Here is a 24,263-nt window from a genome sequence, read left to right as displayed (position 1 = left end):
ACATGAATAAGATAATCTCAAGGTCTGCTTGATACACTATTTTTAAGAAGCTGTTTTGAAACCCTGGAGCAGTAGGAAGAGGGAGTAAACAGTTCTGACGACCTCTGACTCTGAGAGCTGCAGTGTACCAGCTGTGACTTGTCGAAAAAAGTAAACCAAACAGGCCTGCATACCTGTGACCTTCCAGACGGATGTTCCCCACGAATTCATAGAGGTGCCGGTTGGGGCTCTCGCACTCCATACGGCCGGTCAACCTGGCCAGGCTCTCTGTGTCCTTAAATTCTGCAGTGAGCTGCAGGCCCTGTGTGAGCACCAGGGGTGGGGGGGGGGGGGGGAGGGGGGGGGATAGCGTGTAAGCCTGGAACGGGTTATACATCACCGCCCTCCTCCGGTTGCAGAGGGCTGATTAACCTTGGAAGGAACTCTCAGAAAATCAGACTCTAGGACACATGACCAATTAACAGATGTTAATTATTAGTTAGATTATCACTTACATACGTATACAAGAGAAAAACCACGATGAGGTGTGCGATTCTATGAAAGCAAATCAGCGACAACTTGGTATAATCCGCAAAGTGAATTATTTTTGTAGAACTTCACACCTCAAAGTGGTTTATCCCATTTATATCACAGCAAATGAACAAAAAACAGAAAAAAAAACTAGTCTCAGTTAATTTTCCAGAAGGAAATCATTTCAATTACCATTTAATGATGTTTCAATGTGCTCTCTTATAAGGATAGGACACCTGGTCAGGCTAGTCACTGGACACAGCCAGTGAAAAGTCCATTAAGTTAACATAGAAACCATCAACAGACTGGTGCTTATGTTTTGAAGATCAGGGAAATTTATGCTGATAAATTTGTGAGTAAAAAGTCACTCCGGTTTTTATCTTAACATATTTAATAAAACATTAAAATACATTAATATAAAACTTTTGTTAGGACGCCGGAACTACCTGCACGGTTACAAGAAAAAAAATCAACAACCATGCAACATCTCTGGACCAATAAGAAAATATTATTTACCAAAGCCGTGGTATACATTGATATATTCCAGTGAGAGGGGCGACACTGCACTGGTGTGTCAACAGTTTCATAGATTCTCGTAATAAACAATGTCAGACCTACTAGCAATACCACAGTTGCATTGATATATTACAGACACACACACACACACATCACAGATATATAAATAGAGACTAAGAGAGAGGCAATAAAAAGACAGATGATAAATGTCAGAGACGGAAGAATGGATTTCAAAAACTCACCTGTCGGATTTTAAGGTTGGTCTCTCCATCTAGGTTGGATGTCTCGATATAGCTCATGGCGTGCGGCTCACTGGTCGAGAAAAGAAGTCATCAAATGCGACATGGTAGGTCAGATGTGGGAAGCTCATGAAGAAGCATCATAGGCATATTGTCACGGACAGACAGGAATTCAGCCACTGGCCAATCCGTCAAATATCTTCTGACATGATGGCAGTACTCAATCTGCACTGATTATTTTGTGTTAGTATGAAATTGGTAACTCTTGGATCACAGTTATGGGAAATTTAACATTTTAGGCAAATGTGCTATTAAAAACTAAAATTACTCACTCTGTCATTTTAAATCAATGTTTTATTGAATAGCTAGCCTGATAAGGACAAGTGAATGTCGAAAAACACAAGTTTTGCCATCATCGTGATAGATGAACTGATTTCTGTCTTTCAGTAACAATTATGGCAGATGGATCAACTTTTGATTAGAGGGCTAAACATTTAATTGTCCTTTAACAAAAAGAACTTGAGGCAGCGGATAACATTGCAGAAAGATAAAGGAGTTAAAGAGGGTAACAGTGACATACAGTGGGGCTTTGGAGTGTGGACAAGATGGCAGTACAGGGCGCTAGTAAATTAATTGACTTATGCAAATGAGTACACCGTGATACAGTAATCCGTGCTAAAGAGTGTGCTTTAAGGAGTCTCTGCATCAGGTGAGGCACACTGTGCAACGGAGGTCATGTGACTAGCTTAAATAACCATGAGTAAATGATCACTTCTCCATCATGTCAGCCCCAACCTGAACTGTGTTTGTACCCACAGGTTTGCCAGAAGTCTGAGCTCCTGACCTGGACGACAGGATGATGAGGTCGGCAGGCAGGTGATCGCCATTGGCGGCTCGGACTACCTCCCCGACCACCACCTTATTTTAGTAAACACACCAGGAGAGAGAGGAAGGGGACCGTGGCCAAGAAGAAGAAGAAGAGGAGAGGAGGTTAAGCAGCACAAGAAGCTGAAGGAATGAAGACACGCAGCATGTAAACAAACATGAAAAAGACCGAATTCTCCTCTGGAAAACAGAGAACATTCATTTTATTTTTAGCAGCTTTATTTTCAGAAGCCATCTAACTTGTTAGCAGGAAGAGTCTAGTCAGGCCCCCGTCTGAGAAGGGATGCCGCTCATCCAAGCCGTCACACTGGTCTACATAAGGCCTGGGAGTCTGAGAGGTTAGTGTTATGGAAGAAAAAAGATTCTACTACGAGAAAATCTAAAATGTGCTGCTTTCATTCCCTCAGGCAAGGTTAGAGATACGCTTTGGAAAGCCGACTTAATAAGAGGACCTGATTTGAGGGTGGATTCTGAAAAAGGAAGGGAAGAATCAGCGCACACACGTTATCAGTAATGCAGCTTTGAAAGATTTTGCTCTGATAAAAGCGACAATTCTGAAAGGCAAAAAAATTGTAATTTCATTAGGGTATATGGATTTTTTTTTTGTGGGATACTGCAAATCAAAAATCCTGTAACGTAAAGGTGCTTGAGTTTTTTGCCTTTCCATAACCATCGCTTTTTCATAACATGCCAGAGTGCGAAAGGACCCCCGAAACAGACTCCCTACATGTCAGCTCCTCTACCTGGACGACAGTAGGATTGTGTCCGCAGGTACGAACTCTTTGCCATTTATTCTAACTATATCTCCCACCACTACCTGCAAGAAATACACTAGTTACTATGGACCATTACATACAATGCAAGCAGTAATCAAAATGAGAAAAAAAATAATTATGATATCAGCTGGCAACATTCAACGATTGCTGCATAAACTGCCATCCCTGTGACCTGTGGTGAACAGACAGTCAAGCCTCAGGCCTATTAGTACCTCCTGAGGACTCCCTTGGGCTGACAGGCAGGACACAAGAGGCAAGAGCTGGATGCGATGTTACCAAACTACTCTCAGATTAACCGGCCACGTAGACGTGAGCTCCACAGCTAACAGTCAGCCCTTCCTTTTGTACCTTCTAATTAGTGGGTCGACACCCTACAGAAGGTAATTAACTGTGTGCTCAAAAAAGCCCAGATAAAAGGCCGACACAGTCCCGGTCGGCTGCTTTGTCGAGAGTCTTCCCAGGAATGTGCAAGTGGTGAATTTAATTATAGCTCGGCACTGGAGCTCCCAGTGAGAGTGTGGTGGACCGGGGACCAGCTCTGCTTTGTGCGTTTGTGCGTGAACGGGGTTCGAAAACCAAAGTTTAATGCAATGCAAAGCTACTTTGACAACAGGTTATAGTGACACCTATAGGTGACATGATCACGACAAGGCAACACCACTCCATCGCTGCCAGCTATGGGCGAAACCCACAAACTCACCTTCTCCCAGTGGACTATCTCCCAGGTGCCGTTTCTCAGCACTAATGAAGTCAGAAAGAGTTATTTCAGTGTAAACAAACACGTCTGTCACAACATAAATGTTGGAGATACACAGGATATGTACTCTGATCTACTTTAGGCCCACCATCCATGCTGGTCCTGCTCTACACTCAAATCACAATACCAGTGTTCTTTAATAAATTCAACAAATAAAAATATCAGCACGGTCCTTTTAGTTTATTTATTACAAGTTAATCAATCATGTCTCAAAGGAATGGCATGGGAAAGCAGATATGGATCTATTTTTAGCCATGCAGGAAATTATGCTTCCTAAGAGACCCCTAAAGGAATATTCAGATCACTGTACACATATTAACAGGAAGTTCTGTTAATGAGGAACACCACAGGGAACTGCGGATACTTCCATTGGTAGGGTTATTTATGAAGTGTGGCCCAGTCTAATTTAGGCAGGCAGCATTGTTTTGGCATCTTCTCAAAGACCACCAGAATTTAACGCTGTATTTAAGTGCTTCATACGCAACATCTGTCACCAGTGGAAACCTAGTTACTTCATAACCTATTTTACCATGCTGGATGAACCCACCACAACAGGACTAGAGTTACAGTGCACTAGTGACCCACATGTGACTTCCTGAAGGGCAAATCCTACTCACTGTACTTTTCAGGTTATACTACAGACTATGTAGAAAACTTTAGGCTGGGAGCTCTTATGCTGGGCATAAAAATTATAATATTAAAGTTAAACACCAGAATCATCATAATTGTTTTAAATAAATGCACACCATTTGGAAAATCCCTTACCTTGGGTTTTCTTCTTATTCACTACATTGTCTGCGCTATGACGCTTCTGAAATGCAGAAAACAGAGGTCAGGATTATATCAATGCACCCAGACAGCAAAATGGTGGAACAGGTCGGCCATCTCATATTTAAACCCATCCTAAGTGTGAAAATGGTAACAGGCAGAATGATGACATGCCTCCTGACACGTTTCCGTCTTGGCCTTGTTCATCCTTTCATTGATCATTCTTAAACTGCATTAAGAAAAAATCCAACATGCCTACAGATTTCTCTCTGGGCACCGTCAAACAACCGCAACTTCGAATTAAACTTCTGAAATGATAAGCCATCAATCTGCACCCGAAGAAAAACATGATTTACACCTCAGAGAGCACAAGGTGGAGGGCACAGGCCCCGTCCTCCTGGGGCAGAGCGTGCATCTGCGCCTTCTGTTTTGCCGAGTTCACGGGGAGGGGGTTGGGTTCTGAGCCAGATAATGAGGTCCACCGGTCTTCTCTACCTCTCACAAGAAGATAGGGATCCGGGGAATTAGATACATCAGTAGCTTGTGCATGGTACTCCAATGCATTGAATTACTCATGTGTGAACTACAGGATCTCCAATATGCAGCCCATAGGAGCAGTTAATGGGGCATCTCTTCCTGGATTCCCATCATAAAGGTGTCTGTGAAAACTGCATTTCTGCGAAAAAGGATCAGGCTTTCATTCAGACTAAGTGACAAAAAGAAGAAAACCGGCCCTATAACATCTCAACCGACTAGATCTCTGGTGATCTTTTGGAACCCGACATTTAAGTCACATTCTCGTAGGATGCTGGAAGAAAAAAAAATGAAAGCCTGGGAACTGGCTGTGGAACACGGGATTTCACATTATCCCTGCCCTGTCTGTGTCACGACCGTGAATAGATAATTATATAAAAGCAGGTGTAACCAGTGTCAACCTCCTCCTGGCAAGCCAACGGTTAGTATTCCTGCATCCAAGGAACAACAGAATCCGTGAGGTGTGCACGGGATACATGCCAGACACTCTCCCACTTAGAGGGTTATGCAAATATGTAACCAAACTCCAGGAAATAAAACAGAATCCAGGTAATGCACTGCCAAGATAAATAGTGCTGAGATTTAGGAAATGGAAGAAGAAAAAAACAGACCAATAAAATATGCCAATAAATGACTATATACTCCACACTTTAAACATTTATTCTACAATAAATCAACATTTTACAACAACATGCCACTTCATGGTGATAAAAAATACCATACTGGGAACATGCAATCTGCCATATGTGACCCATCACCACGAAATGAGTCTTATGGGTGAAGTTCTACATGTGCGACTTAAGACGCATTCCGTGGCGACGGGTCACATATTTACACAATGCAATCGTTATGAACACGCTCATAGTCCCAGACTGAACAGTTTAGAGAGCTCAGAGTTAACAGCACACCAAACATACAGGAGGCTGACCCCCACTTTTTCATTGCCCTGACTGGAAGCTTCACAGGGTGTAATTCGACACAGAGTAACAGGAAATGAGCCAAGAGCCGCTACAATGTAGAACCAGGAGGGTATCCGGCTAACAGCGAAGAGAGCAGCACGGTGGAAATCCAGACCGACAGTCCTTTTCCTTGCTGGTTTCAGCACTCAAAACGGACAGCGCCTGTGAAGTCCGAGCTCAAGAGCAACAGCAGCCGCTCGTCCGGTGCAGGCATACGGCAAGAATGAATCCTCTCACAATGTGCAAAGCATGAGCCCCAGTAAAGTCTGGGCGGGAAGCCAGTCCACCACAGAGTCCAGTCATAATCTAAGCGTGATTTAGGAAAACTCACAGAGCTACAGCAGGACCTGACCCCAGGATTCCAGAGGTATGAGACCAGTACTGCTACCCAGAGTCACTGTGCCAGTAAATAAATCAAAACTTAAAAATTAACCCAACAGAGTAATATCAAAATTAGTGATGGATGATGGACCCTTGAACTGAAATGCTTATGCTGGTCAGCCATGTTGGTAAAATGCACAGGAAGGACAGGAAAACTGCTCTGCACTGTTACTTCCCACAGTCAATGACAAAACAATCACACAGCCACCGTAGAGATTAATCTTCGGAATCTGCTGGCCAGTGATGGAGCCCACCTCCACGAGCCTTACAGTACCAAAGGCTGACAGAGAGACATAACGGGGTGAGAAGACAACCAGTGCCAAAGTGCTGCTTATACATCTGCTATCTACTCTACTATCTACTCAACAAAGAACTGAGTTAAAATGCCGTAAGTTCTAAGAAAGGCCACCAGAAGTTATTCAAATACAGTACCTGAGTGGGACTGGGACTCCGTTAAAAAATAAATAAACAAACTGAGTGAAATCTCTTTGTTGACAAGATTTACAAATGCAACATACCGGAAATGAATTACTGCATCATGTATATTTGTTTAGCGGATAGAGGGAAGACAGGCGAACTGGTTCTGGCGGTTTTAAAGCAAACTCTGTATGCCGTTAGCTGCGGTCTAGAAAAGAATGGAGCTCCCTTCTCTCCTTCATTTACGTGAAGCCAGGCAGGGACTTATAACTATGTAAATAAGTAAGTAAATGAGTATAACACCTCCACTTAAAGAGAATCAGGCTACACCACTAACGTTGTATGAAGCTACTTCATTTCAATTGAATCGACAGTACCTAAAGTAGAGAGATATTGGTATAATTGTTTTAATTACGTTTCTATCACTGACGTGAATGGTTACATGTCATAAACACTTAAATAAACGTTCGTGGATTAATATGATTTAACGCCCAGCTTCTTGTGGAATAAAAAAAAAATCTAATTAAACACTCATTTGATAAGTAAAGGAAGAATTCACTTACTCAGACCCGATTCACTTACTTTATAGTCAATCACTTGAACGTTTTTTTTTTACAACCAATTATCTAATTTTTGTAGCGCTCAGGCAACTGCACGCGAGCCTCGCTCAGCTGCGCGCAACAGAGAGTGACGTCACCGTCCACATTAACGTGGATTTCGTACCCGTTGTACCATTCAAGTCAACCACAGAAATTACTGAGCTTCCAGGACGTAAAATCACAAACAACTTGTACACGTGGAAACCGATACATTCGTATAAATTCAAGTTAAAACACTCACGTACAAAAGAAGCGTAGGCCTATAAAACAAACCCCAGTGTTCAATCCTATAACTGTTTCGTCTACGACTGGGTTTCCAAAAATGATATATATTTCAGTTCCTTAAGACCCCTCGCGTTCGTACCCGAAAAAAAAAACATTGAAACGATTAAACTTATGAAATCGCTGATCGATCGCCCCGAACCGTTACATTTCTGTATGACGTAACTGATCCGCGGAATCCTTAGTCTAGGCGACCATTTTTATCATCAAGATTGCACCAGAGAAGAGCAGGACGAACCATATTATTAATTACATATGTATATTCCCCCTGCAAATGTGCTACTTCAGACTTCCTTAACAGCTTTTACACACTGGGGGATACCTTCTCCATACAGGCACACATCCCTCCTGGTATTTAAACCTTAAGCTTTTTGGTCACAAATCCTATCCTTCAAGTGGCCTCTACAGCCCGGGTCCCTCCTGGGGGAAACAGCTGCAGCCTCTCAGACACCAACAAGCTCAGGTGCTCAACCAACCCGCAGAGGTGATGGAGGACAAGATATTGTAGCTAAACCAGCCAGCCCCCCATTCTCAGACATGATACATATGCAGCACTAGGAGAGGAAGAGAGAAATATTTAATCTGTCAAGTCTGCGGAGTACACTTTACCATTAAGCAGAATGTAAATATCGCCTCCTGACACAAAGAAATTGGAAAAAATGTCACCACCCAGATTTAAATGTATTCTGAAGAGGCTTTAAAGATGCAACTAGCAGAGAGAAATAGATCAAACGTTACTGGACAGCCTCTCTGAGTGGTAATAACGCGATTAATCCTGAACTGGAACAGATCCTTCTTTGCTAATACCTATAAAATACGTATAATACCTATAAAACTAATAATCTGTTATTTTATTATTTATAATATTATTTATTTGTATAGCTTAGTTATAGTTTTTTTTTTTACTTTGTACAGAGTATGAGTATTTATGAGTATTTATATAGTTATAATACAAAGTATTACTCATAGTTATTTGCACTATTATTTCTATGACTCTTACTTCTGTTCCCATTATACTCTTTACCTTACCTTTATTCCTATTGTTGCACTGAGCATGTAAAGGACAAAAGAATTTCCCTTGGGATAAATAACATTTTTTCTTATCTTATCTTATCTTATCTTATCTTATCTTAAAATCCTTGACTGATGTTATGACCCCAAACACAACGTAACCGGTAGAGAGCCCCTTGCATAATCAAAGTTTACTTTGCTGTGACGCTTTTTGTGTGCTGCCACAAACCAATCACCAGACACGGACAGACAGACAGGCAGACAGTCTCACCCGAAGTGGCCAGGATATGTTCTCAATCAATATGAAAGAACAGGAAGTTACTGGATACAAGCGTAAGTAAGAACTGACATAAAATAAGTGGTGATTTCTTACCAGATCCTCAATGACCTCCTTTACAGCTGCCACTATAAGGATGAAGAGAAGAGGAACTAAGGTTGTCCATCTCCCAGTTGGTGAAACATCCGGAATTTGCTAGGGCACAGCAGAGCACGTGTTATCTATAGTTGTGCCACTCATGAATGAAACAGTCACATCAATGGACTAATTGTTACATTACTTATCGACAGATGATATCAAAAGATAGGCAACATGGATTACAACCTCTAAGTATCAAACAGGACCTGCGCATATCAAATTAGTTGATATGGGTCGGGTTCACCTGGAATGAATCCCAAGCCCATAGAGGTGGTCTATGTCAGGGGGACACGAATGCAGACTCTGGTCCACATCCAGGCCGATACACCCAGTGGACTAATTTACGTAAGGGAAACCGTAGGTCACCCCAAGTCCTGTGGAGTCCATGGGGCTGATGGAGTTTGTATCTCAGGAGAAAATAATTGGGTACTGCTGGTCTATATCATTTACGCATGACTGTCCTTGGCCAGCACAGATTCCCATTTGTTATACTGTAGATCAGGGGTCGTGGTACTTCTCCAAGATGTATAGCTGGCCAGCAAGTATTGGAACGGGGATATTGGGCGGGATGGAGATTCATTGGAATTTTCAGTGGGGGTGGGTATCGCCACAAAAATAGCTGACTTCCACCCAGCTGCAAATATGGCATCATTGAAGCACAGTGGTAACAGGTTTATAGATGAACTAAGAGGGTCGTTGCCTTATTTGGTGTCTTCAGCAGACGATCTTTTGATGCTAGTATGTGTTGGTCTTATGTCTGTGTCAGTCAATTCCGGTACATCCCTGCTACAGTCCGGGGCTAAATGTCATGCGTTCTGTCTCCACTTATAGTTCAATCTTGTCAGCCATAAGCTGTCCTTGTTTAGATATCCTATCGAGAGAATAAGCCCCCCTCTCCTGAAATACCCAAACAGGCATATCGCCTCCGCTCTGCATAGCAGCCACTCCCCACGGCGGTGACGGTGGCATGCAGAAGCCCGGCACAGGTGCGGATCAGAACTTCTCCGAATGACTAACCTACCTGCAGGAGCGCGATGAAAAGGAAGAAGGAGTTGGCTGCTCTCCTGAACTGGGAGAAGAGGAACCGGGGCAGGAATGTGAGGACGTTGTACTTCGCAGTGCTGGAGGACGTAAGGGAGGTGGGAGGTGGGGGGGGGGGGGTGGGGGTGGCAGAGAGACAAAGAAATGCTCAGTGTGCCTCAGCGGAACATCATCTTCATATTGACAGTTTCTCAAATCCGTAGCTGCACGACGCATCTCTCCGTCTATCATTCCGCTCTTCCTCAATAACTTCGATAACCGTCACCTTCCAAGCATCTCTGTCTCAAAGTCCACATGCAGAGCCATAAAAAAACTGCCTGGAACCAATAAATAACCAACAGCAAGTTTTAAAGAGAACCAGGGAAGTCTGTCCTGGTCAACGCACCTTTCAGAAGTGCAAACTACTTAACACTACACTAAGATATACTGATTTGACCAGGAACTTTCAAAGGAACATAGCAGGAGTCAATATGGATTTTGTTAATTTACCGCCAAGGCCGCTGATGCACGAAAAAATACCCACGATGCACTGCACATTGTACGGTATACATATTGTTCATTACGATGCACGACACAGATCATGATTCAATGAGAAGCTTCTGACCTGAACGTTCATATTACAAACAAGATGGCTACTTCATATACAAATGTAATACGATTTTTTTGATTTTAAGTAACAATGATACTAGAGATCTCTTCAAAGACTTGTTGTCAATTCAATCTAGATAATAATAACAAAAAAAATTAATAAACGATAGGTTTACACATCCATATTCACTTTATCTCAAATGTCAGCTGTCAATGGTTACAAGGGTACCAACGTAGAGCATGTTGGAATGTAGCATCTGAAACCATTGTCTTGTTTTACAGAATAATTCCCCATATAGCGAACCACATCGATTTTTCTATATAGGGAGTAGTGAGTGAGTGATCAGTTTCGAACGCAGCCACTTACTCTCACACAGAAGCAGCCACACAGTCCCAGAAACAGATACGCGAGTCACGTAGAACCGGGTCCATTTCACCCGGCACGCATACAGCAGAGTGGACTGCTGACTACAGCGCTAAACAGAACCACACCCCACCCCCACCTCTCTGTGAAATGGACAAATGGCATTTCAATGGAGTGAAGTGTAATAGGAGAGGACGGAGGGGCACCCTGGGCTCCGGGCCCCTGGGGGCCGATGTTACTGACTGCCCCTTGCTGTGATTCACTGGCCCATTAGAGCTTGGCAGCAGAGCCCTTCCTCGGGAGATATATGACGAGATTAAGATCTGGCTTGTTTACTTTAGGCTCCTGCCCCATCAGGGAGAGGAATGATCTTTCGATCCAGAATCAAATAGGGGGGGCAAGGCTTGTAACAGCACACACCCCTGTCTTCACAGCAATAAATATGGCAGGAGGCCACAGGCAGGGGCGGGGTCACAGCGTCTATGGAGGGGGAAAATAGGCTGAAGGCTTGGGGAAGGAAAGTGAGACAAATTTAAATGTAAGGGGTTTGACAGTAAGTGATAAACAAATGAGGAGAAGAGGTAGATATGGGGGCTGCTCTCTGAATATGTGAAAAGAAATTCAGTTGTGTTTGAACCCACACAATAAATGAGGCCGCAAGTCATAAATCTGTTTAGCTGAGAGGAGACATTTACCCCGGGGTGGTGAGACGACACACATCAGTGTTACCATCCGGCTCACGAGCCCTACTGAACCCCAAGGAAACGCCTGTCCGAACACTTCATCGGAGGCGTCGGAGTTTGATTTTTGTCCTTTCTGCCTTGCCCGAGATGGCCTCCTTATTTCTGGGGTCAATCCCTAACCCGACATCGCTCTGGGAACAGAAAGACCCCAACCCACAACAAACCTAACCTTCCCTGCCTGTTCCTCGTGTCACATGATGCTGCTGACCTCTGTTACCCCGGTACTTCTCACAGCCATCTAGAATTCATCAACAGCACTGTGCTATCCACTGCTGACCAGAATCTAAATCATTTCTAGAACGCCGTCTTAAATATCCCAAAAAGTATGCTAGGTTCCCTCTTCTGCACGGGTTCCAGCTCCACTGTTCCGCTGGGTTCTCCAAGGTTCCTCTGGCCATTTCTTAAGCATTACCTCATTTCACGCAATTCGAGTGGGCAGCCTTTATCATCGCACCCCCAGGGTGTAGTGGACAGAGGTGACACCTCCTATTCGCGGGACAAGGCCGACGCCGGTAATCTGGTCAGCGTTGCGGCTACATCGTTAAAAGGATTCAGGAGAAATTTATGAGGTGCGAGTCGGAAGACTTGTGTGTAATGAAATCAATTTATGACTCTAAGGAATTCTCCGGAATAACACCAGGCTGTTCAGTACGGGGTGGGGGGGGCATCATGTGTTTAAAAAAGATGTTTCAGATGCAACAATCATGGTATAATATATCAAACCCAAACCAAGAGAGGGAAATGACACGCCTAAAATGCAAGTGAAACCACTTCAAGGAAACTGATCCGAAATAAAGACTTTTGTTCTGTAGCCCCGAGAAGAAAAGGACATGCATTGTTCTTTACGAAAAGGTCAAAAAAGCAGATTTAATGTGCATGTAGCAAAGTCTACTGCCTAAATAGAGCAGAACTAATGAAATATTGCACGCAACTTAAACTGGCATGATGACGATTTGCCTTTCGTTGACTGCGTTTCTGGAAGAAACGAAATCCTCTCCGGTAACTGTCATCTTCTCTTTTTCGCGGTCATTACTCGCACCTGAGTCCAGCGTCTTCTCATCTTCTGCTTTCATCTACCCTCCAAACCAATTCCGACTGAAAAACGTAACAGAAGATTCAACCCAGGAAAGGTTTCTGTCAGCCTGAAGCCTGCTGGGAGTTGCTGGCTGTTGTTTAATGGTTCGGTTGTGCAGTGCAGCGCAGCGCAGTGCAGTGCGCGACACTGCGGAGGGGCTGCTGGATTCACTAGGAGAGCATGTCTGCAGTATCCCCCCACCCCCACCCACTCCCTCTCACAAGTCAGATCACTGCAGTAATTTTGTTCTCTCCAACATCGCCAGTGTTTATTTCAGGGGGGAGGGGGGCACTGTGTCGCACTGGGGCCTTTGATATCTCAGTCATCACCAAGGAACTGACCATGTTTTTCTGAACGTCTCTCAACAAAAGCCGGTCAGAACTGGGGGTCAGTGTTGTGTGCAGCTCTGCAGTGCGTCAACCCAAGGTGCCTGTGTGTGCGTGTGTCCCTGTCTGTGTATGGCTCCTATCTTACAAAATCATCTATTCAGCAAACTGGCTAATAATATTAGCATGTGCTAGGCAATATGCGGAGATGGGCAGGGCTGCCCAGCGGCCAGGAAAAGGGATCTGAGCAAAGGTCCACCAGTTGAAAAAAATCCCAGAAAGTGTTTTCTGTTGTACCCTGGAGAAGGTTCTCAACACTGAACCACTTTACATCCAGCGGGAAAGTTAGCTCAAGGCATAGAATTGTAAGATGAATATGACCATTAAGTGGCGTTTAGATCTAAAATACCGGAGGAGACATCCTGAGATGACGACAGACGTAGTGGGTGTGTCCAGCCAGCAGCAAACTTCGCCCGACGCGAACCGAAAGGCCTTGGGACCAAGGCCAAGTGTTACTGTTGATACAGCCAATCCCGTCTTATCACTCCAGTTATGCTGCCAGCTACAGGGAGTGTCACTTAAGCTGTTCTCAGACCACGGCCGACGTGCAAATACCTGAGCGATCTTAATCTCCTTAATGACTCCATCGTAGAGCTGGTTTTCTTAAAGAGGACACTACCAACCACTTCAAAGAGAGGCAATTAGCTACCTGATCTGAACAACAGCTATGGTACCATTAGCATGCCAAAGCATTACGAACAATTCACTCTGACCAGCTAGTTCCCCCACACTTTCACCGTTTTCGTTGGTATATCTGCTCCATATTCTACCGAGTCTACTAATCACGAGAGGAGAATAATATGAAGCACAGAGCTCATCTTCTGATTGGGAATAAAATGAACAGTTTACTCTCCTGGCTAATGTATGAGCTATAGAGGGTGGGAAAATGACATTACTTCCTCAGAAAATATCAATCACAGTATAAATGAGATCCATCTAAAATGAACATTAAAGAGGAAAACAGGAATGGCGTATGAGTCAAAAATTGCTCAAGTTGCTCTTGTTAAATTAAATTTTCCCAGATCAGGCCTCATTTGACTTCTTCACCTCTGCGCCGTTCTAAAATAAACTGAAAATTAACCACATTATCTTACAAATGGTAAATGTGCAGCATCTACTAATCCAGTATATGCCTGATGGTTCTATAAATTTTTTAAGCTACTTTGACATTACCTGATACGATTGCTGCAGAACCTTGTGGACTGGGGCTGGTTGATGAATATCCACCGGGAATCATCCTGTTCAGAAGAATTGGCCTTCCGAGAGGTGTCCTTGGCCTTTACATACCCTGGAAAGAAGAAGGGCAGGAGAAATGGTTGTGGTATAGCAGGCACAGGACGACATTTGAATTTCGGATGAAACACCAAGAAATCACCAGAAAACACACGGACCAAATCACCAGAAAACACATGGAGCAAATCACCACAAAACACACGGAGCAAATCACCACAAAACACACGGACCAAATCACCACAAAACACACGGAGCAAATCACCACAAAACACATGGAGCAAATCACCACAAAACACACGGAGCAAATCACCACAAAACACACTGACCAAATCACCACAAAACACACGGACCAAATCACCACAAAACACATGGACCAAATCACCACAAAACACACTGACCAAATCACCACAAAACACAGACCAAATCACCACAAAACACACGGATCAAATCACCGCAAAACACACGGACCAAATCACCACAAAACACACGGACCAAATCACCACAAAACACACGGATCAAATCACCGCAAAACACACTGACCAAATCACCGCAAAACACATGAACCAAATCACCACAAAACACACGGACCAAATCACCGCAAAACACACTGACCAAATCACCGCAAAACACACAGACCAAATCACCACAAAACACACTGACCAAATCACCGCAAAAGACACGTACCAAATCACCACAAAATACATGGACCAAGACATACACAAAGTCCTTCCACTACTCAAGGTTTGTCCCACTGTCCATACATGCGAGTTTGATGGATGGGGGTCCCTAAATGTGAGCGAGTGTGTCCCATGTTGGAAAGGCATCTTGTCCAAGATGCACTCATGCCCACGATGAGCTCCATGCTCTCTGCGGTCACACACTGGATAAACGGCTCTGGGAAGCTGCACTAATTATATACAACCTTAAATATCAGATCACGAGTAGGTCCATGCTATAATTTTTTTTCTTTATGGTAAAATTAGCTCAGGCTATCAAGGGGCAAAAAGCCAAGCAGAGGTAATCCCTCACACGAGACAGAGAAGGAAATGCAGGGAGAGAGGTCAGGGAGGAGATCACCCCCACGGAGACGCAAGGCTCCACGAGGCCCAGAGACGGCCTGCAGCTGCCGTGGCTCCATGTTTTTGCCTGCCCAGATGACCTCTGCTCCAGCAGGGAAGAAGGAGAGTGTGTCGTGCCTGGGGGGTATCTCAGAGCCACTCGTACGTGGAAAGTCAACAGCGGCCATCCTGATCCCAACCTCCACATCATCTCAATGCAGATCACACAGCCCCATGGAGATGGAGCTCTCTGGGAGGATCCAGATCAAGAGGGCTGACGAGACTGGAGCTCGCAAACCCTTAAACTTCCACAAACTAGTTAACAGATTGAAGTTAGGCCTACTAACCATCCCATCCAGTGCGCATCCTAGCCTTGTGCCCTGAGCTGACTGGGATAGGATCCAGCCCCCATCTCCTAACCAGGATAAGTTGTTAGAAGCCGACTGTATGAACGGATAGAAGTTACTAGCTGGATGACAAATGAAAAACTAAGAAACAGTGAGAGTAACCTAACAAGATTAGTAATCTAACACACATTTGATTAAGGTATTTGAGCATTTGGTTATTATTCATAAGATTCTAAAAGCGAAAAGTGGCATGATTATTTCACAAGCTGAGACGTGATGTACTGTACATAAACATTACTACTAACTGTGGGAAAGATCTGAGAAGGGGCTATAATTACTGACGACATAACAACGTCGACATGTCGTTTGCCCTGCAGACAGAGGAGCCCGTCCCCAAAAAACCTGAATAACATTCACGGGTGCCAGCCGTCACGGAGCAGAGTAGGGGAGGTACTGGAACGAAGCCGTCTTCCCAAAATCTAGCTGGGGGAGCATAAGGGCGACAGATTCACCTCAAAGCCCAGCCAGAGCCTAGGAGAAGGGAGTACAGTACAAACCGGAGTGGTTTCACACTCCTGCTCATCTCACCCCTCAGAATGTTTACCGCTCCTCCTCCCATTTTAAATTAGTAAGATAAGGCCATACTAGGCTTAAAGGGCCCCTATGATGCTTTCCAGCTTTCTCCTTTCCTTTAGTGCCTTATATAACTTCATGTGCATGTCAATGGTCCGCAAAGTCTTAAGGCCCAAAAGTCCATGCAAAAGGGAGTAACTTTCAATACGGAAACCAATCTTCTCCAATCTGCCCAAAGCGCCTTGTTGGAATTTAAGTTCTTACTTCCGTGACATGGTGTGGTCACCTCGTAACACAATCCTTATTGGCAACCTACCTGCGAGGATCTGCCGTGTAGCGCATGCTGACCAATCAGAGCACACTGGACTCATTGGGGGCGGGGCTTAAAGCTCTAACAGAGCATTATAGACAGAATTACAGACAGAATGAACAGGGATGTACAGTACGAGAAATATAATGTGTTTTTTGAGCTTTGAAGCATGCAAATCGACTCTAAGTGGCCCCAAAAGTAAAATTATGAACAGTGAAAATGAGTATAATAGCATCCCTTTAAAGGAGACCATTAAAAAGGCAAGACTAGAGAATGAGAAATGATGTGGAGAAACAGAAATAAACAGATGTTTAATCACAGCCTATCGGGGTCCATGAAGCAGAACCTTTTCCCTGGATATGAAACAGAAATGGCACCATACCAATGTTCACACCAAAGCCCGCTTAATCCTCTGCACACCGCACTAATCCTGTTCGGCTTTTAACAGAGGGCTCACACGTGCCTCTATCCCCAATCCCACGCTCTCCAGCTGTCATCTACACAGTGCCAACAGAGAGCATTATGGGGTTTCACCTTCCCATTCTCTCCCCACCCTCAGTGAAACAAAGGATGCTGAAAAGCGGTATAATACGTGTCTATTGTCCCAAAACAAGCTCCGTCATGGTAATGACCATGTTAATGCTATTTCCATGCCTTTTGACAGTTGAAGGCTATTAAGATGACGGTTAGCGGAATATGGTGTCCGTCAAATTGGCATCAGTTTGTGCTGCATCACAATATGTTTCACAGCAGAGAAGAGCCACTAGGGCCAAAAACTGTATTGCCCACTCAACAAATACAAGATATTTGAAAAGATATGTTAAACTTAATCAACAGAGAACCTGCATTCATTATTTGTATTATTAGTATTATATTCCTCAAACTCGCAGCAGCAGCCAATAATATCTGACACACTGTAGTGTACGGTACAGGAGCAGGGCCTGGCAGCAGGATCAGCAGGGTGGACGACAGTGTCATGCAATATTGACTGATCTTTGCGACCTACATAATGAGCTAGAACACTTGTGATGAGAACATTCTGGAAGCTACTGGCAACAGGAACTCCAAACTCTCGGTCTTTGGCTCGTGGTTTGGTAGGGTAACAAAATCTACTAGTTATTGTTGTCTTCTCTGTTGCTATTACTGCCAGGAAGCAGCTGGCTCTTAGTTTGCCTCTAATTATGGAAAATCACTTAATCAGCAAATAAGAAAAGTTCAGCGAGGGAAAAAAAAAACAACCACAAAACCAGAACTGGAGATACTGGAAATGGTTCAGGCAGGAATGACTTCATCTTGTCACCTAATGTGAATATAGCTACTGATATACTGAGGCGACTGTTCAGTGAGGGTAATAAAAGACAGAGCAAAGTCTTCAACCTGAACCTTTTTCCATAAATATCCTCCAGTAGATATGATCCAGATAAGCACACCAGTAAAATAAGTGTGATATAATTGTCCCCGACAATAATTGGCCGCCTCCATCAGTCTCATTGAGTTATATCGTTGTGTCGGCCAGCCAAAACCGCTCAGCCGTACTTAATGCCCTCTGCGTGGCGGCCAGAGTCGCGCAAATATGAGGCATGTTTTCAGAATTCATAAAATAAAGCAGACAGGTCACCGGCACAAGCACCGCCCACGACAACAATTTAGCATGACTGAAAGCAGCTGTAAAAGCTAAGATGAGTTTACAAAAACGGCGGCTCTCACACAGTACAGATCCTGCCTTAGGGGAGTACCAGGGTACATTTAGCTATAGCACGCCTCGAAGAGCTAAGTGTTTTCCTTTAGATTTACAAATCCCCTGCCTACAAGCCTCGTCCCCTTCCAGACCACAGAAGCACACAGTCCCAGATGAGGAGGTGAAATGCATACATGACAAATGTGATCTCTGCTTGTTTCCATCATTCATGTATAAATAATTACACACTAGCTACAGCACTCATTCCCATCTCTGCTGAAAAGCATCAGCGTAGCTCGCAATGTCGGCTGGGTGGAGCGAGCGAGCGCGTGCCCTGCGATGGTCCAGCATCCCATTCGTGGTATCCCCTGCCTCGTGCCCTGCGATGGTCCAGCATCCCATTCGGGGTATCCCCTGCCTCGTGCCCTGCGATGGTCCAGCATCCCATTCGGGGTATCCCCTGCCTCGTGCCCTGCGATGGTCCAGCATCCCATTCGGGGTATCCCCTGCCTCGTGCCCTGCGATGGTCCAGCATCCCATTCGGGGTATCCCCTGCCTCCTGCCCTGCGATGGTCCAGCATCCCATTCGGGGTATCCCCTGCCTCGTGCCCTGCAATGGTCCAGCATCCCATTCGGGGTATCCCCTGCCTCCTGCCCTGCGATGGTCCAGCATCCCATTCGGGGTATCCCCTGCCTCGTGCCCTGTGATTCCCTGGATAGTCTCCAGGCTCGACACAACACTTGTATTGGCTAAGCGCTTAAGGAAGATGGACAGACTGAAAAACAGTGCCATTATCATTCCAGGTTGGAAGAGAGTAAGGACTCCGTAACCGTAAGCTGCCTAACGGCTAGATGTGGGGCAAAATGGTACGAATAAGGAATGAAGAGACACCTGATTTCAAAACAGGAAGTACGCCGGGCGAATGACCCATTAAAAAATTTATTACAAGATAAAGTGGAGTATCGTACCATGAAAATCGCACCCAGGAGTGTCCTACTATGCATGTGCCCTACAGGATCAAACCACCCCCCCCCCCCCCACGCCGCCCCTCCCTCCCTAAAAGCTCATGTGAGCAGCGAGCGAAATGTAGGGGATAAAACAAAAGAACGAGCGGAGTGGCGGCGCTGAGCCCCGTTTCTCAGCCACTCCCCCATGCCCCCCCATGCCCCCCCCCCGCCTTTTGTGTACGGCTGCCTGCCGACACGGGGAGAAAGAGCTAAAAATAGCCGTGGGCTATCCCACGGTCATCATAAAAATGAGAAGCTAGAGGAGCGAGGCAGGGGGCGGAGATATCTAGATCCCTTGTCCCTGGCTGGGGGGGGGGGGGGGGGGGCACTGCTGCCATAGATGGTTGACGGGCTTCTCTGCATGGACTGACAGGCCGTACTACTTTACTACTCCTAGAATAGTGGTCTGAACCAAGAAAACAAGCAATAGTGTCTCATTTCGGGGATTTAAAGAGACGCGGATTAACCTCAGAGTCTCAGAGACGGAGCAGAAATATTTGACTCTATTCATGTGGCTGGTGCTGTTCATCCCACGCAGGGTCAGCCAGCTCCTGAGTCCAGCCTTTGCTCAAGAGCACAACGGAGAAATCACTTTGCCGAACACAGGGCTTGAAGTGGCGACCTTCCGATCACGGCATGCTGCCTTGCTGACCCGCACACCAGCATGCGGCCCGTCGCCTGTGCCAGCAGGCAGAACTGCCCAAATCCACAGGGGGTCCAAACAGAAGAAAGCCGGGACCACCTCCTACTGGCACAGGTGCCGAGGTGCCAGACAGGAGACAGCAAGGGAGAAACAGTCCGATCCGTCTCCGAAAACAGCTTGGTACAGGTGTCTCCCCCCGGAACCAACCTGCACGGTTCCGCATCGGTCAAATTAAAAATTAACTGAGGGAACAGGGCAGACTTTTTATATATTTTTTGGAACTGGGGTCAAGTGCAGCAGGAACATCCAGGTTGAATGTAAAAGCCGAGGTCCGGATGCTGGAGTATCAGGCTCGGTTCCTGTCATTTAAGCTCCATTCAGAAGACTGCTAACACACACAGACCGAAGGTCAATTATTTGCTTGGAAGCCACACAGAAACAGCCCAGAACATTACAAAGGACAAGCAGATGCCCAGCATGGGTAAAAGGCTGACTTCAGAGAAATAGTACATAAACAGAGGCCATCATTATATTAATTATGAATAATTACTTTTTAAAAATCCACCTAGACCAGTTCCATTAAATGACTGATGGAAAGAAGGCGACAGAAACCACCGAGAAAAGTAACCTAGACTGGCGACTCACAGGCATGCAGAACCAGCATAAAACTTCAGTTTACCTACCGCTGCTAAGGAAGCTGTGGTACCCCCACCCACCCCCCCCCCCGACCCTGACCTCCGGTTTCTACACGCTGTGTGGCTTCTGCACCCAACACAGCAGCGCCCAGCTTCCCTTTGGGCGGTTCAGGGGCAGCGTCACGCGGCCCCCGTGAGGCGGAGCGAAAGAAACCCTCCGAGTACAGGACAGTCGTCAGAAGAATGTATTGTCATAGTGAGATAGAGAGAGGAGGAGAGAGAAAAACAAAGAGCAAGAAAAAAAGAAAGAAAAATAAGGAACAATGAAGAGAAAGAAAGAAAGAAAGAAAGAAAGAAAGAAAGAAAGAAAGAAAGAAAGAAAGAAAGAAAGAAAGAAAAAGAACACTAAAGTTAAATTTCAGTCCGCTTTACTTCCTCCCTTCGTGTGGGCCTGTGTGCTCACATTAGAACGAGCATCATCACTGGCAGCAGAGCAGATCAGGAAGGATGACGGAGCTTCACCAGAGACCAGCTGTCTCCCAGCAAACAACTTCCACCACAAGTTACTGTAGTTTTTCCTGTCAGCTTTGCCCCCCCCCCCCCCCCCCCCCAGTCATCTGTCTGCGTTTTCTGGTCACATGACAGAGTCACATGTGCTTGGCTGTTCTGTCCGACTTCTCTGTTCTGTAAAAGCAGAACCATGTGCCCTGCACAGGAACAGGGTCATGACTACAAAACGAGCAAAGTGAGAGAGAGTGAGCGAGAGAGACAGAGAGAGAGACGCATTGTCCTCGTCTGTGTGAGCGAGGGGGGGGGGGGAAGCCCATGCGGAGCCAAAATTACATTTGGACACGGGCCTGATGTTGGAAAAATGGCACGTGTCGTCCAGCAGGGCCGTATGTCCCTGGGGCTCCCCGCTGGGAGATGGCCAGCCCACGCTGACGCAGGACAGGCTGCACCATCTAATACAGACTGATCTGTATTAGATGTGTGTGTCCCCAACCAAAAACATTCCAAATCAGAGTCTCCAAGCAACCGCAGTAGTGACCCAACCAGGGTGATCACCACTGGATGTACTGTGTTAATGTGCACTGGAAGAATGTGTACACAACTAAGCACTGTATTAAACACTGAAAGCTGAACATTTCAGAAGAATTAAAATATCACGTTCTGTGCCGTTTTATTCGCTACCGCAAAGAAAACTGACAGCACAAGGAAATTCATTTGATTGTTATCATAGCCCTGATGGACTGCATTTCCAGTCACGGCCTGAAAAAGGGGGATTCCAGAAATTCCCATAATGCATCACATGCACTCCCATTTTACATTGTTCCCTAATACATAAACAAAACCACATCCTGCTACTACTCAACCCCACACTGAACCGTAGGACTCACTCATAACAGAAAGCTAAACGTGTTCATTATAATACAGGAAGTACAGCTATTCTGATTTTTCTCCAGAGAGAGTGCTCATTTTCTCATCAAGAATGTTTATCTGTGTTTTATCTGCGGGTTTTTCTGCTTAAATAAATTAAGTAAATTTGGGTTCGATTAACATCAGTTGATTTCATTGGCCAGCTAGTACATCACTCCAGCCTAAGTCAGTGGCCACAGTTTCAATAAATTATTTCCCTTCCTAACAACATCAGGGCTGTAAAAAATGGCTTACGGTGTCTGCCTTGGACAGGCCTGTCAGCTGTAATTTTATGCAGAAAAATGCGATCACATATTAGGGGAAGGGAAACAAAAGCAGTGGGCTAAAGAGTGCAATGGCGGAGTAGTATCAAATGAACGATAATGAAACCGTGTGACTTTTTAAGAAAATCAATAGCATCGATCAACCTGGAGGTCCAAAGCCAGCAGGGCTGACCTGCCCCCCTTCAGCAGGCAGAAAAAGAAGCAGAGAGATGTCACTCATCCATGCCAGAAGAGCACGTGTCACACAACATATAAAAACCTGCTAAAATTAACCACCACACAGACACATAAACCTGGCAGAAATTAGAAGAGAAGTGAGCTGGCAGCCAATATAAATAACCAAGAAACACCTCCACTTCTTTCAAAGGACATTTCTTACAGTCTGTTTAAAAACTAGTAACTTAGCAAGTCTTTATCCAAAGGAGACGATATAGGTCAGAGGGACCCCTTTCCTTGTCACGGCCTGAAAAAGGGGGACTCCAGAAATTCCCATAATGCATCACCTTCAGTCTGTGAGTCTATACTACATTGCGTCTGCAGCCCTGCAGGGTCTCTTGAGTTCCACCAAGACATATCACCCCCCTCCCCCCATCCCCCAGGAGAGGATGACGGACCCCCCGCATAACTTAGACAGATACTGTAGCGATAGTACAGGTAAAATGGAGGGTTTCTTCAGCAAGGGTTCATGGTTTCTTGAAGCACATGGCTAAATATTGCTAATTAGAGGGCAGCAAGTAAAAAATATCAACAGAGACACAATCAACCCTGATACCAGCCAATCACATCGGTCAACTAGGAGTATACTGAGATTCGACGCCATCGAGAGGGCTAATGACAGGATTAAATTATAAGACGTACACTTAGGCTTAATTATGTTTGCGATTCATTTCAATTAACAATTCAGAACAGAGAAACACTAAAAGAAAAGCTGAAAATATCCTCTGTTTACACAAAATAAAAACCCAGGACAGTCTAGAGCTGCACAGGTTGACAAATGAAACAACCGTGCCCAGTGTTCTCCAGTGACTTGTGTTACCAAAACGTTCCACCACCACCCCAACATTCCCAGTTCTAGCTGCCCTCTGCTCCCAGCTATTTCCACAGCAAGTTCCTGTCGTTGCTGTGTGGAAGCCGTGTGTGAGGTCTGCTGGCTATATACAGCCCAGTTTTCCCCACTGCAAGCTCATTGTATCTCGGGGGTCAAAGTCTGAGGGTTTAGCATCCAGGAGAGAGACAGCTATTTCGGAAGCAGTCGCCACATGTATCCGGCTAAGGAATGCACATGTCATCATTTTACATACTTCCCAGCTGGGTTGAAAATTCATAATAATGACCCTGTTCCGTGGTGTTTTGTGTATTTTTTCATATAATTACAGTTCTTATTTATAATGTGTGTAATATAAGATGAGATTAACTTCGATAAGAGAACATTCCCTAGGGGATAGTAACTCGCTCGTGTTGTGAGTGACTAGTTCTTCAAATCCAGTTGTTATTCTTTGAAAATGAAACGACACTGGATGCACCCATCAAAAGACATACTCATCCACGGGAAATTATGAGATGCGGAATTCTTACTTGTGCTTTTTTCTTTGTTTGTTTTGCATGTTTTCCACTCGGTGCAAGAATAGACTCCCCTTCTTGTGTGCTACCTTTCCGACACTGCAAATCGAGACAGCGACCTCCACGATGTCGATAGACGGCAACAGTTACCAAGGCCTTGATCTCTAGAGCAGAAGGTCATAGACTCAATCATGCAAAGTTCTGGCAACAGGGAAGAAGACTGTCAGTCTGCACGGCCAAAGCGGCTGTGCCCTCTGTCCCACTCCTGTCTT

The 24,263-nt window shown here is 45.1% G+C and overlaps 1 protein-coding gene across 6 annotated transcripts in view; it reads right to left on the bottom strand.

Annotated features, from left to right (window-relative positions):
* The window catches only part of LOC125704399 (probable phospholipid-transporting ATPase IA), a 92,556-nt gene that overhangs the window by 65,364 nt on the left and 2,929 nt on the right, over nucleotides 1-24,263 (bottom strand). For 3 of the 6 annotated variants that reach the window (XM_048969871.1, XM_048969874.1, XM_048969875.1), the window contains exons 2-9: nucleotides 14,420-14,534; nucleotides 10,071-10,170; nucleotides 9,008-9,106; nucleotides 4,449-4,494; nucleotides 3,627-3,667; nucleotides 2,894-2,967; nucleotides 1,269-1,338; nucleotides 174-301 (exon numbers count right to left, since the gene is read on the bottom strand). In XM_048969871.1, coding sequence (XP_048825828.1) covers nucleotides 174-301; nucleotides 1,269-1,338; nucleotides 2,894-2,967; nucleotides 3,627-3,667; nucleotides 4,449-4,494; nucleotides 9,008-9,106; nucleotides 10,071-10,170; nucleotides 14,420-14,534 — 673 coding nt within the window. Of the gene's footprint in view, nucleotides 1-173; nucleotides 302-1,268; nucleotides 1,339-2,893; nucleotides 2,968-3,626; nucleotides 3,668-4,448; nucleotides 4,495-9,007; nucleotides 9,107-10,070; nucleotides 10,171-14,419; nucleotides 14,535-15,197; nucleotides 18,217-24,263 lie in introns of those variants that run through there. The other 3 variants (XM_048969869.1, XM_048969870.1, XM_048969873.1) reach the window with 2 other exon arrangements.

Source organism: Brienomyrus brachyistius, chromosome 12, assembly GCF_023856365.1.
Source record: "Brienomyrus brachyistius isolate T26 chromosome 12, BBRACH_0.4, whole genome shotgun sequence".
Taxonomy (NCBI): Eukaryota; Metazoa; Chordata; class Actinopteri; order Osteoglossiformes; family Mormyridae; genus Brienomyrus; species Brienomyrus brachyistius.
The sequence above is the reverse complement of the archived record's forward strand: the minus strand, read 5'-3'. Positions and strand labels throughout refer to the sequence as shown.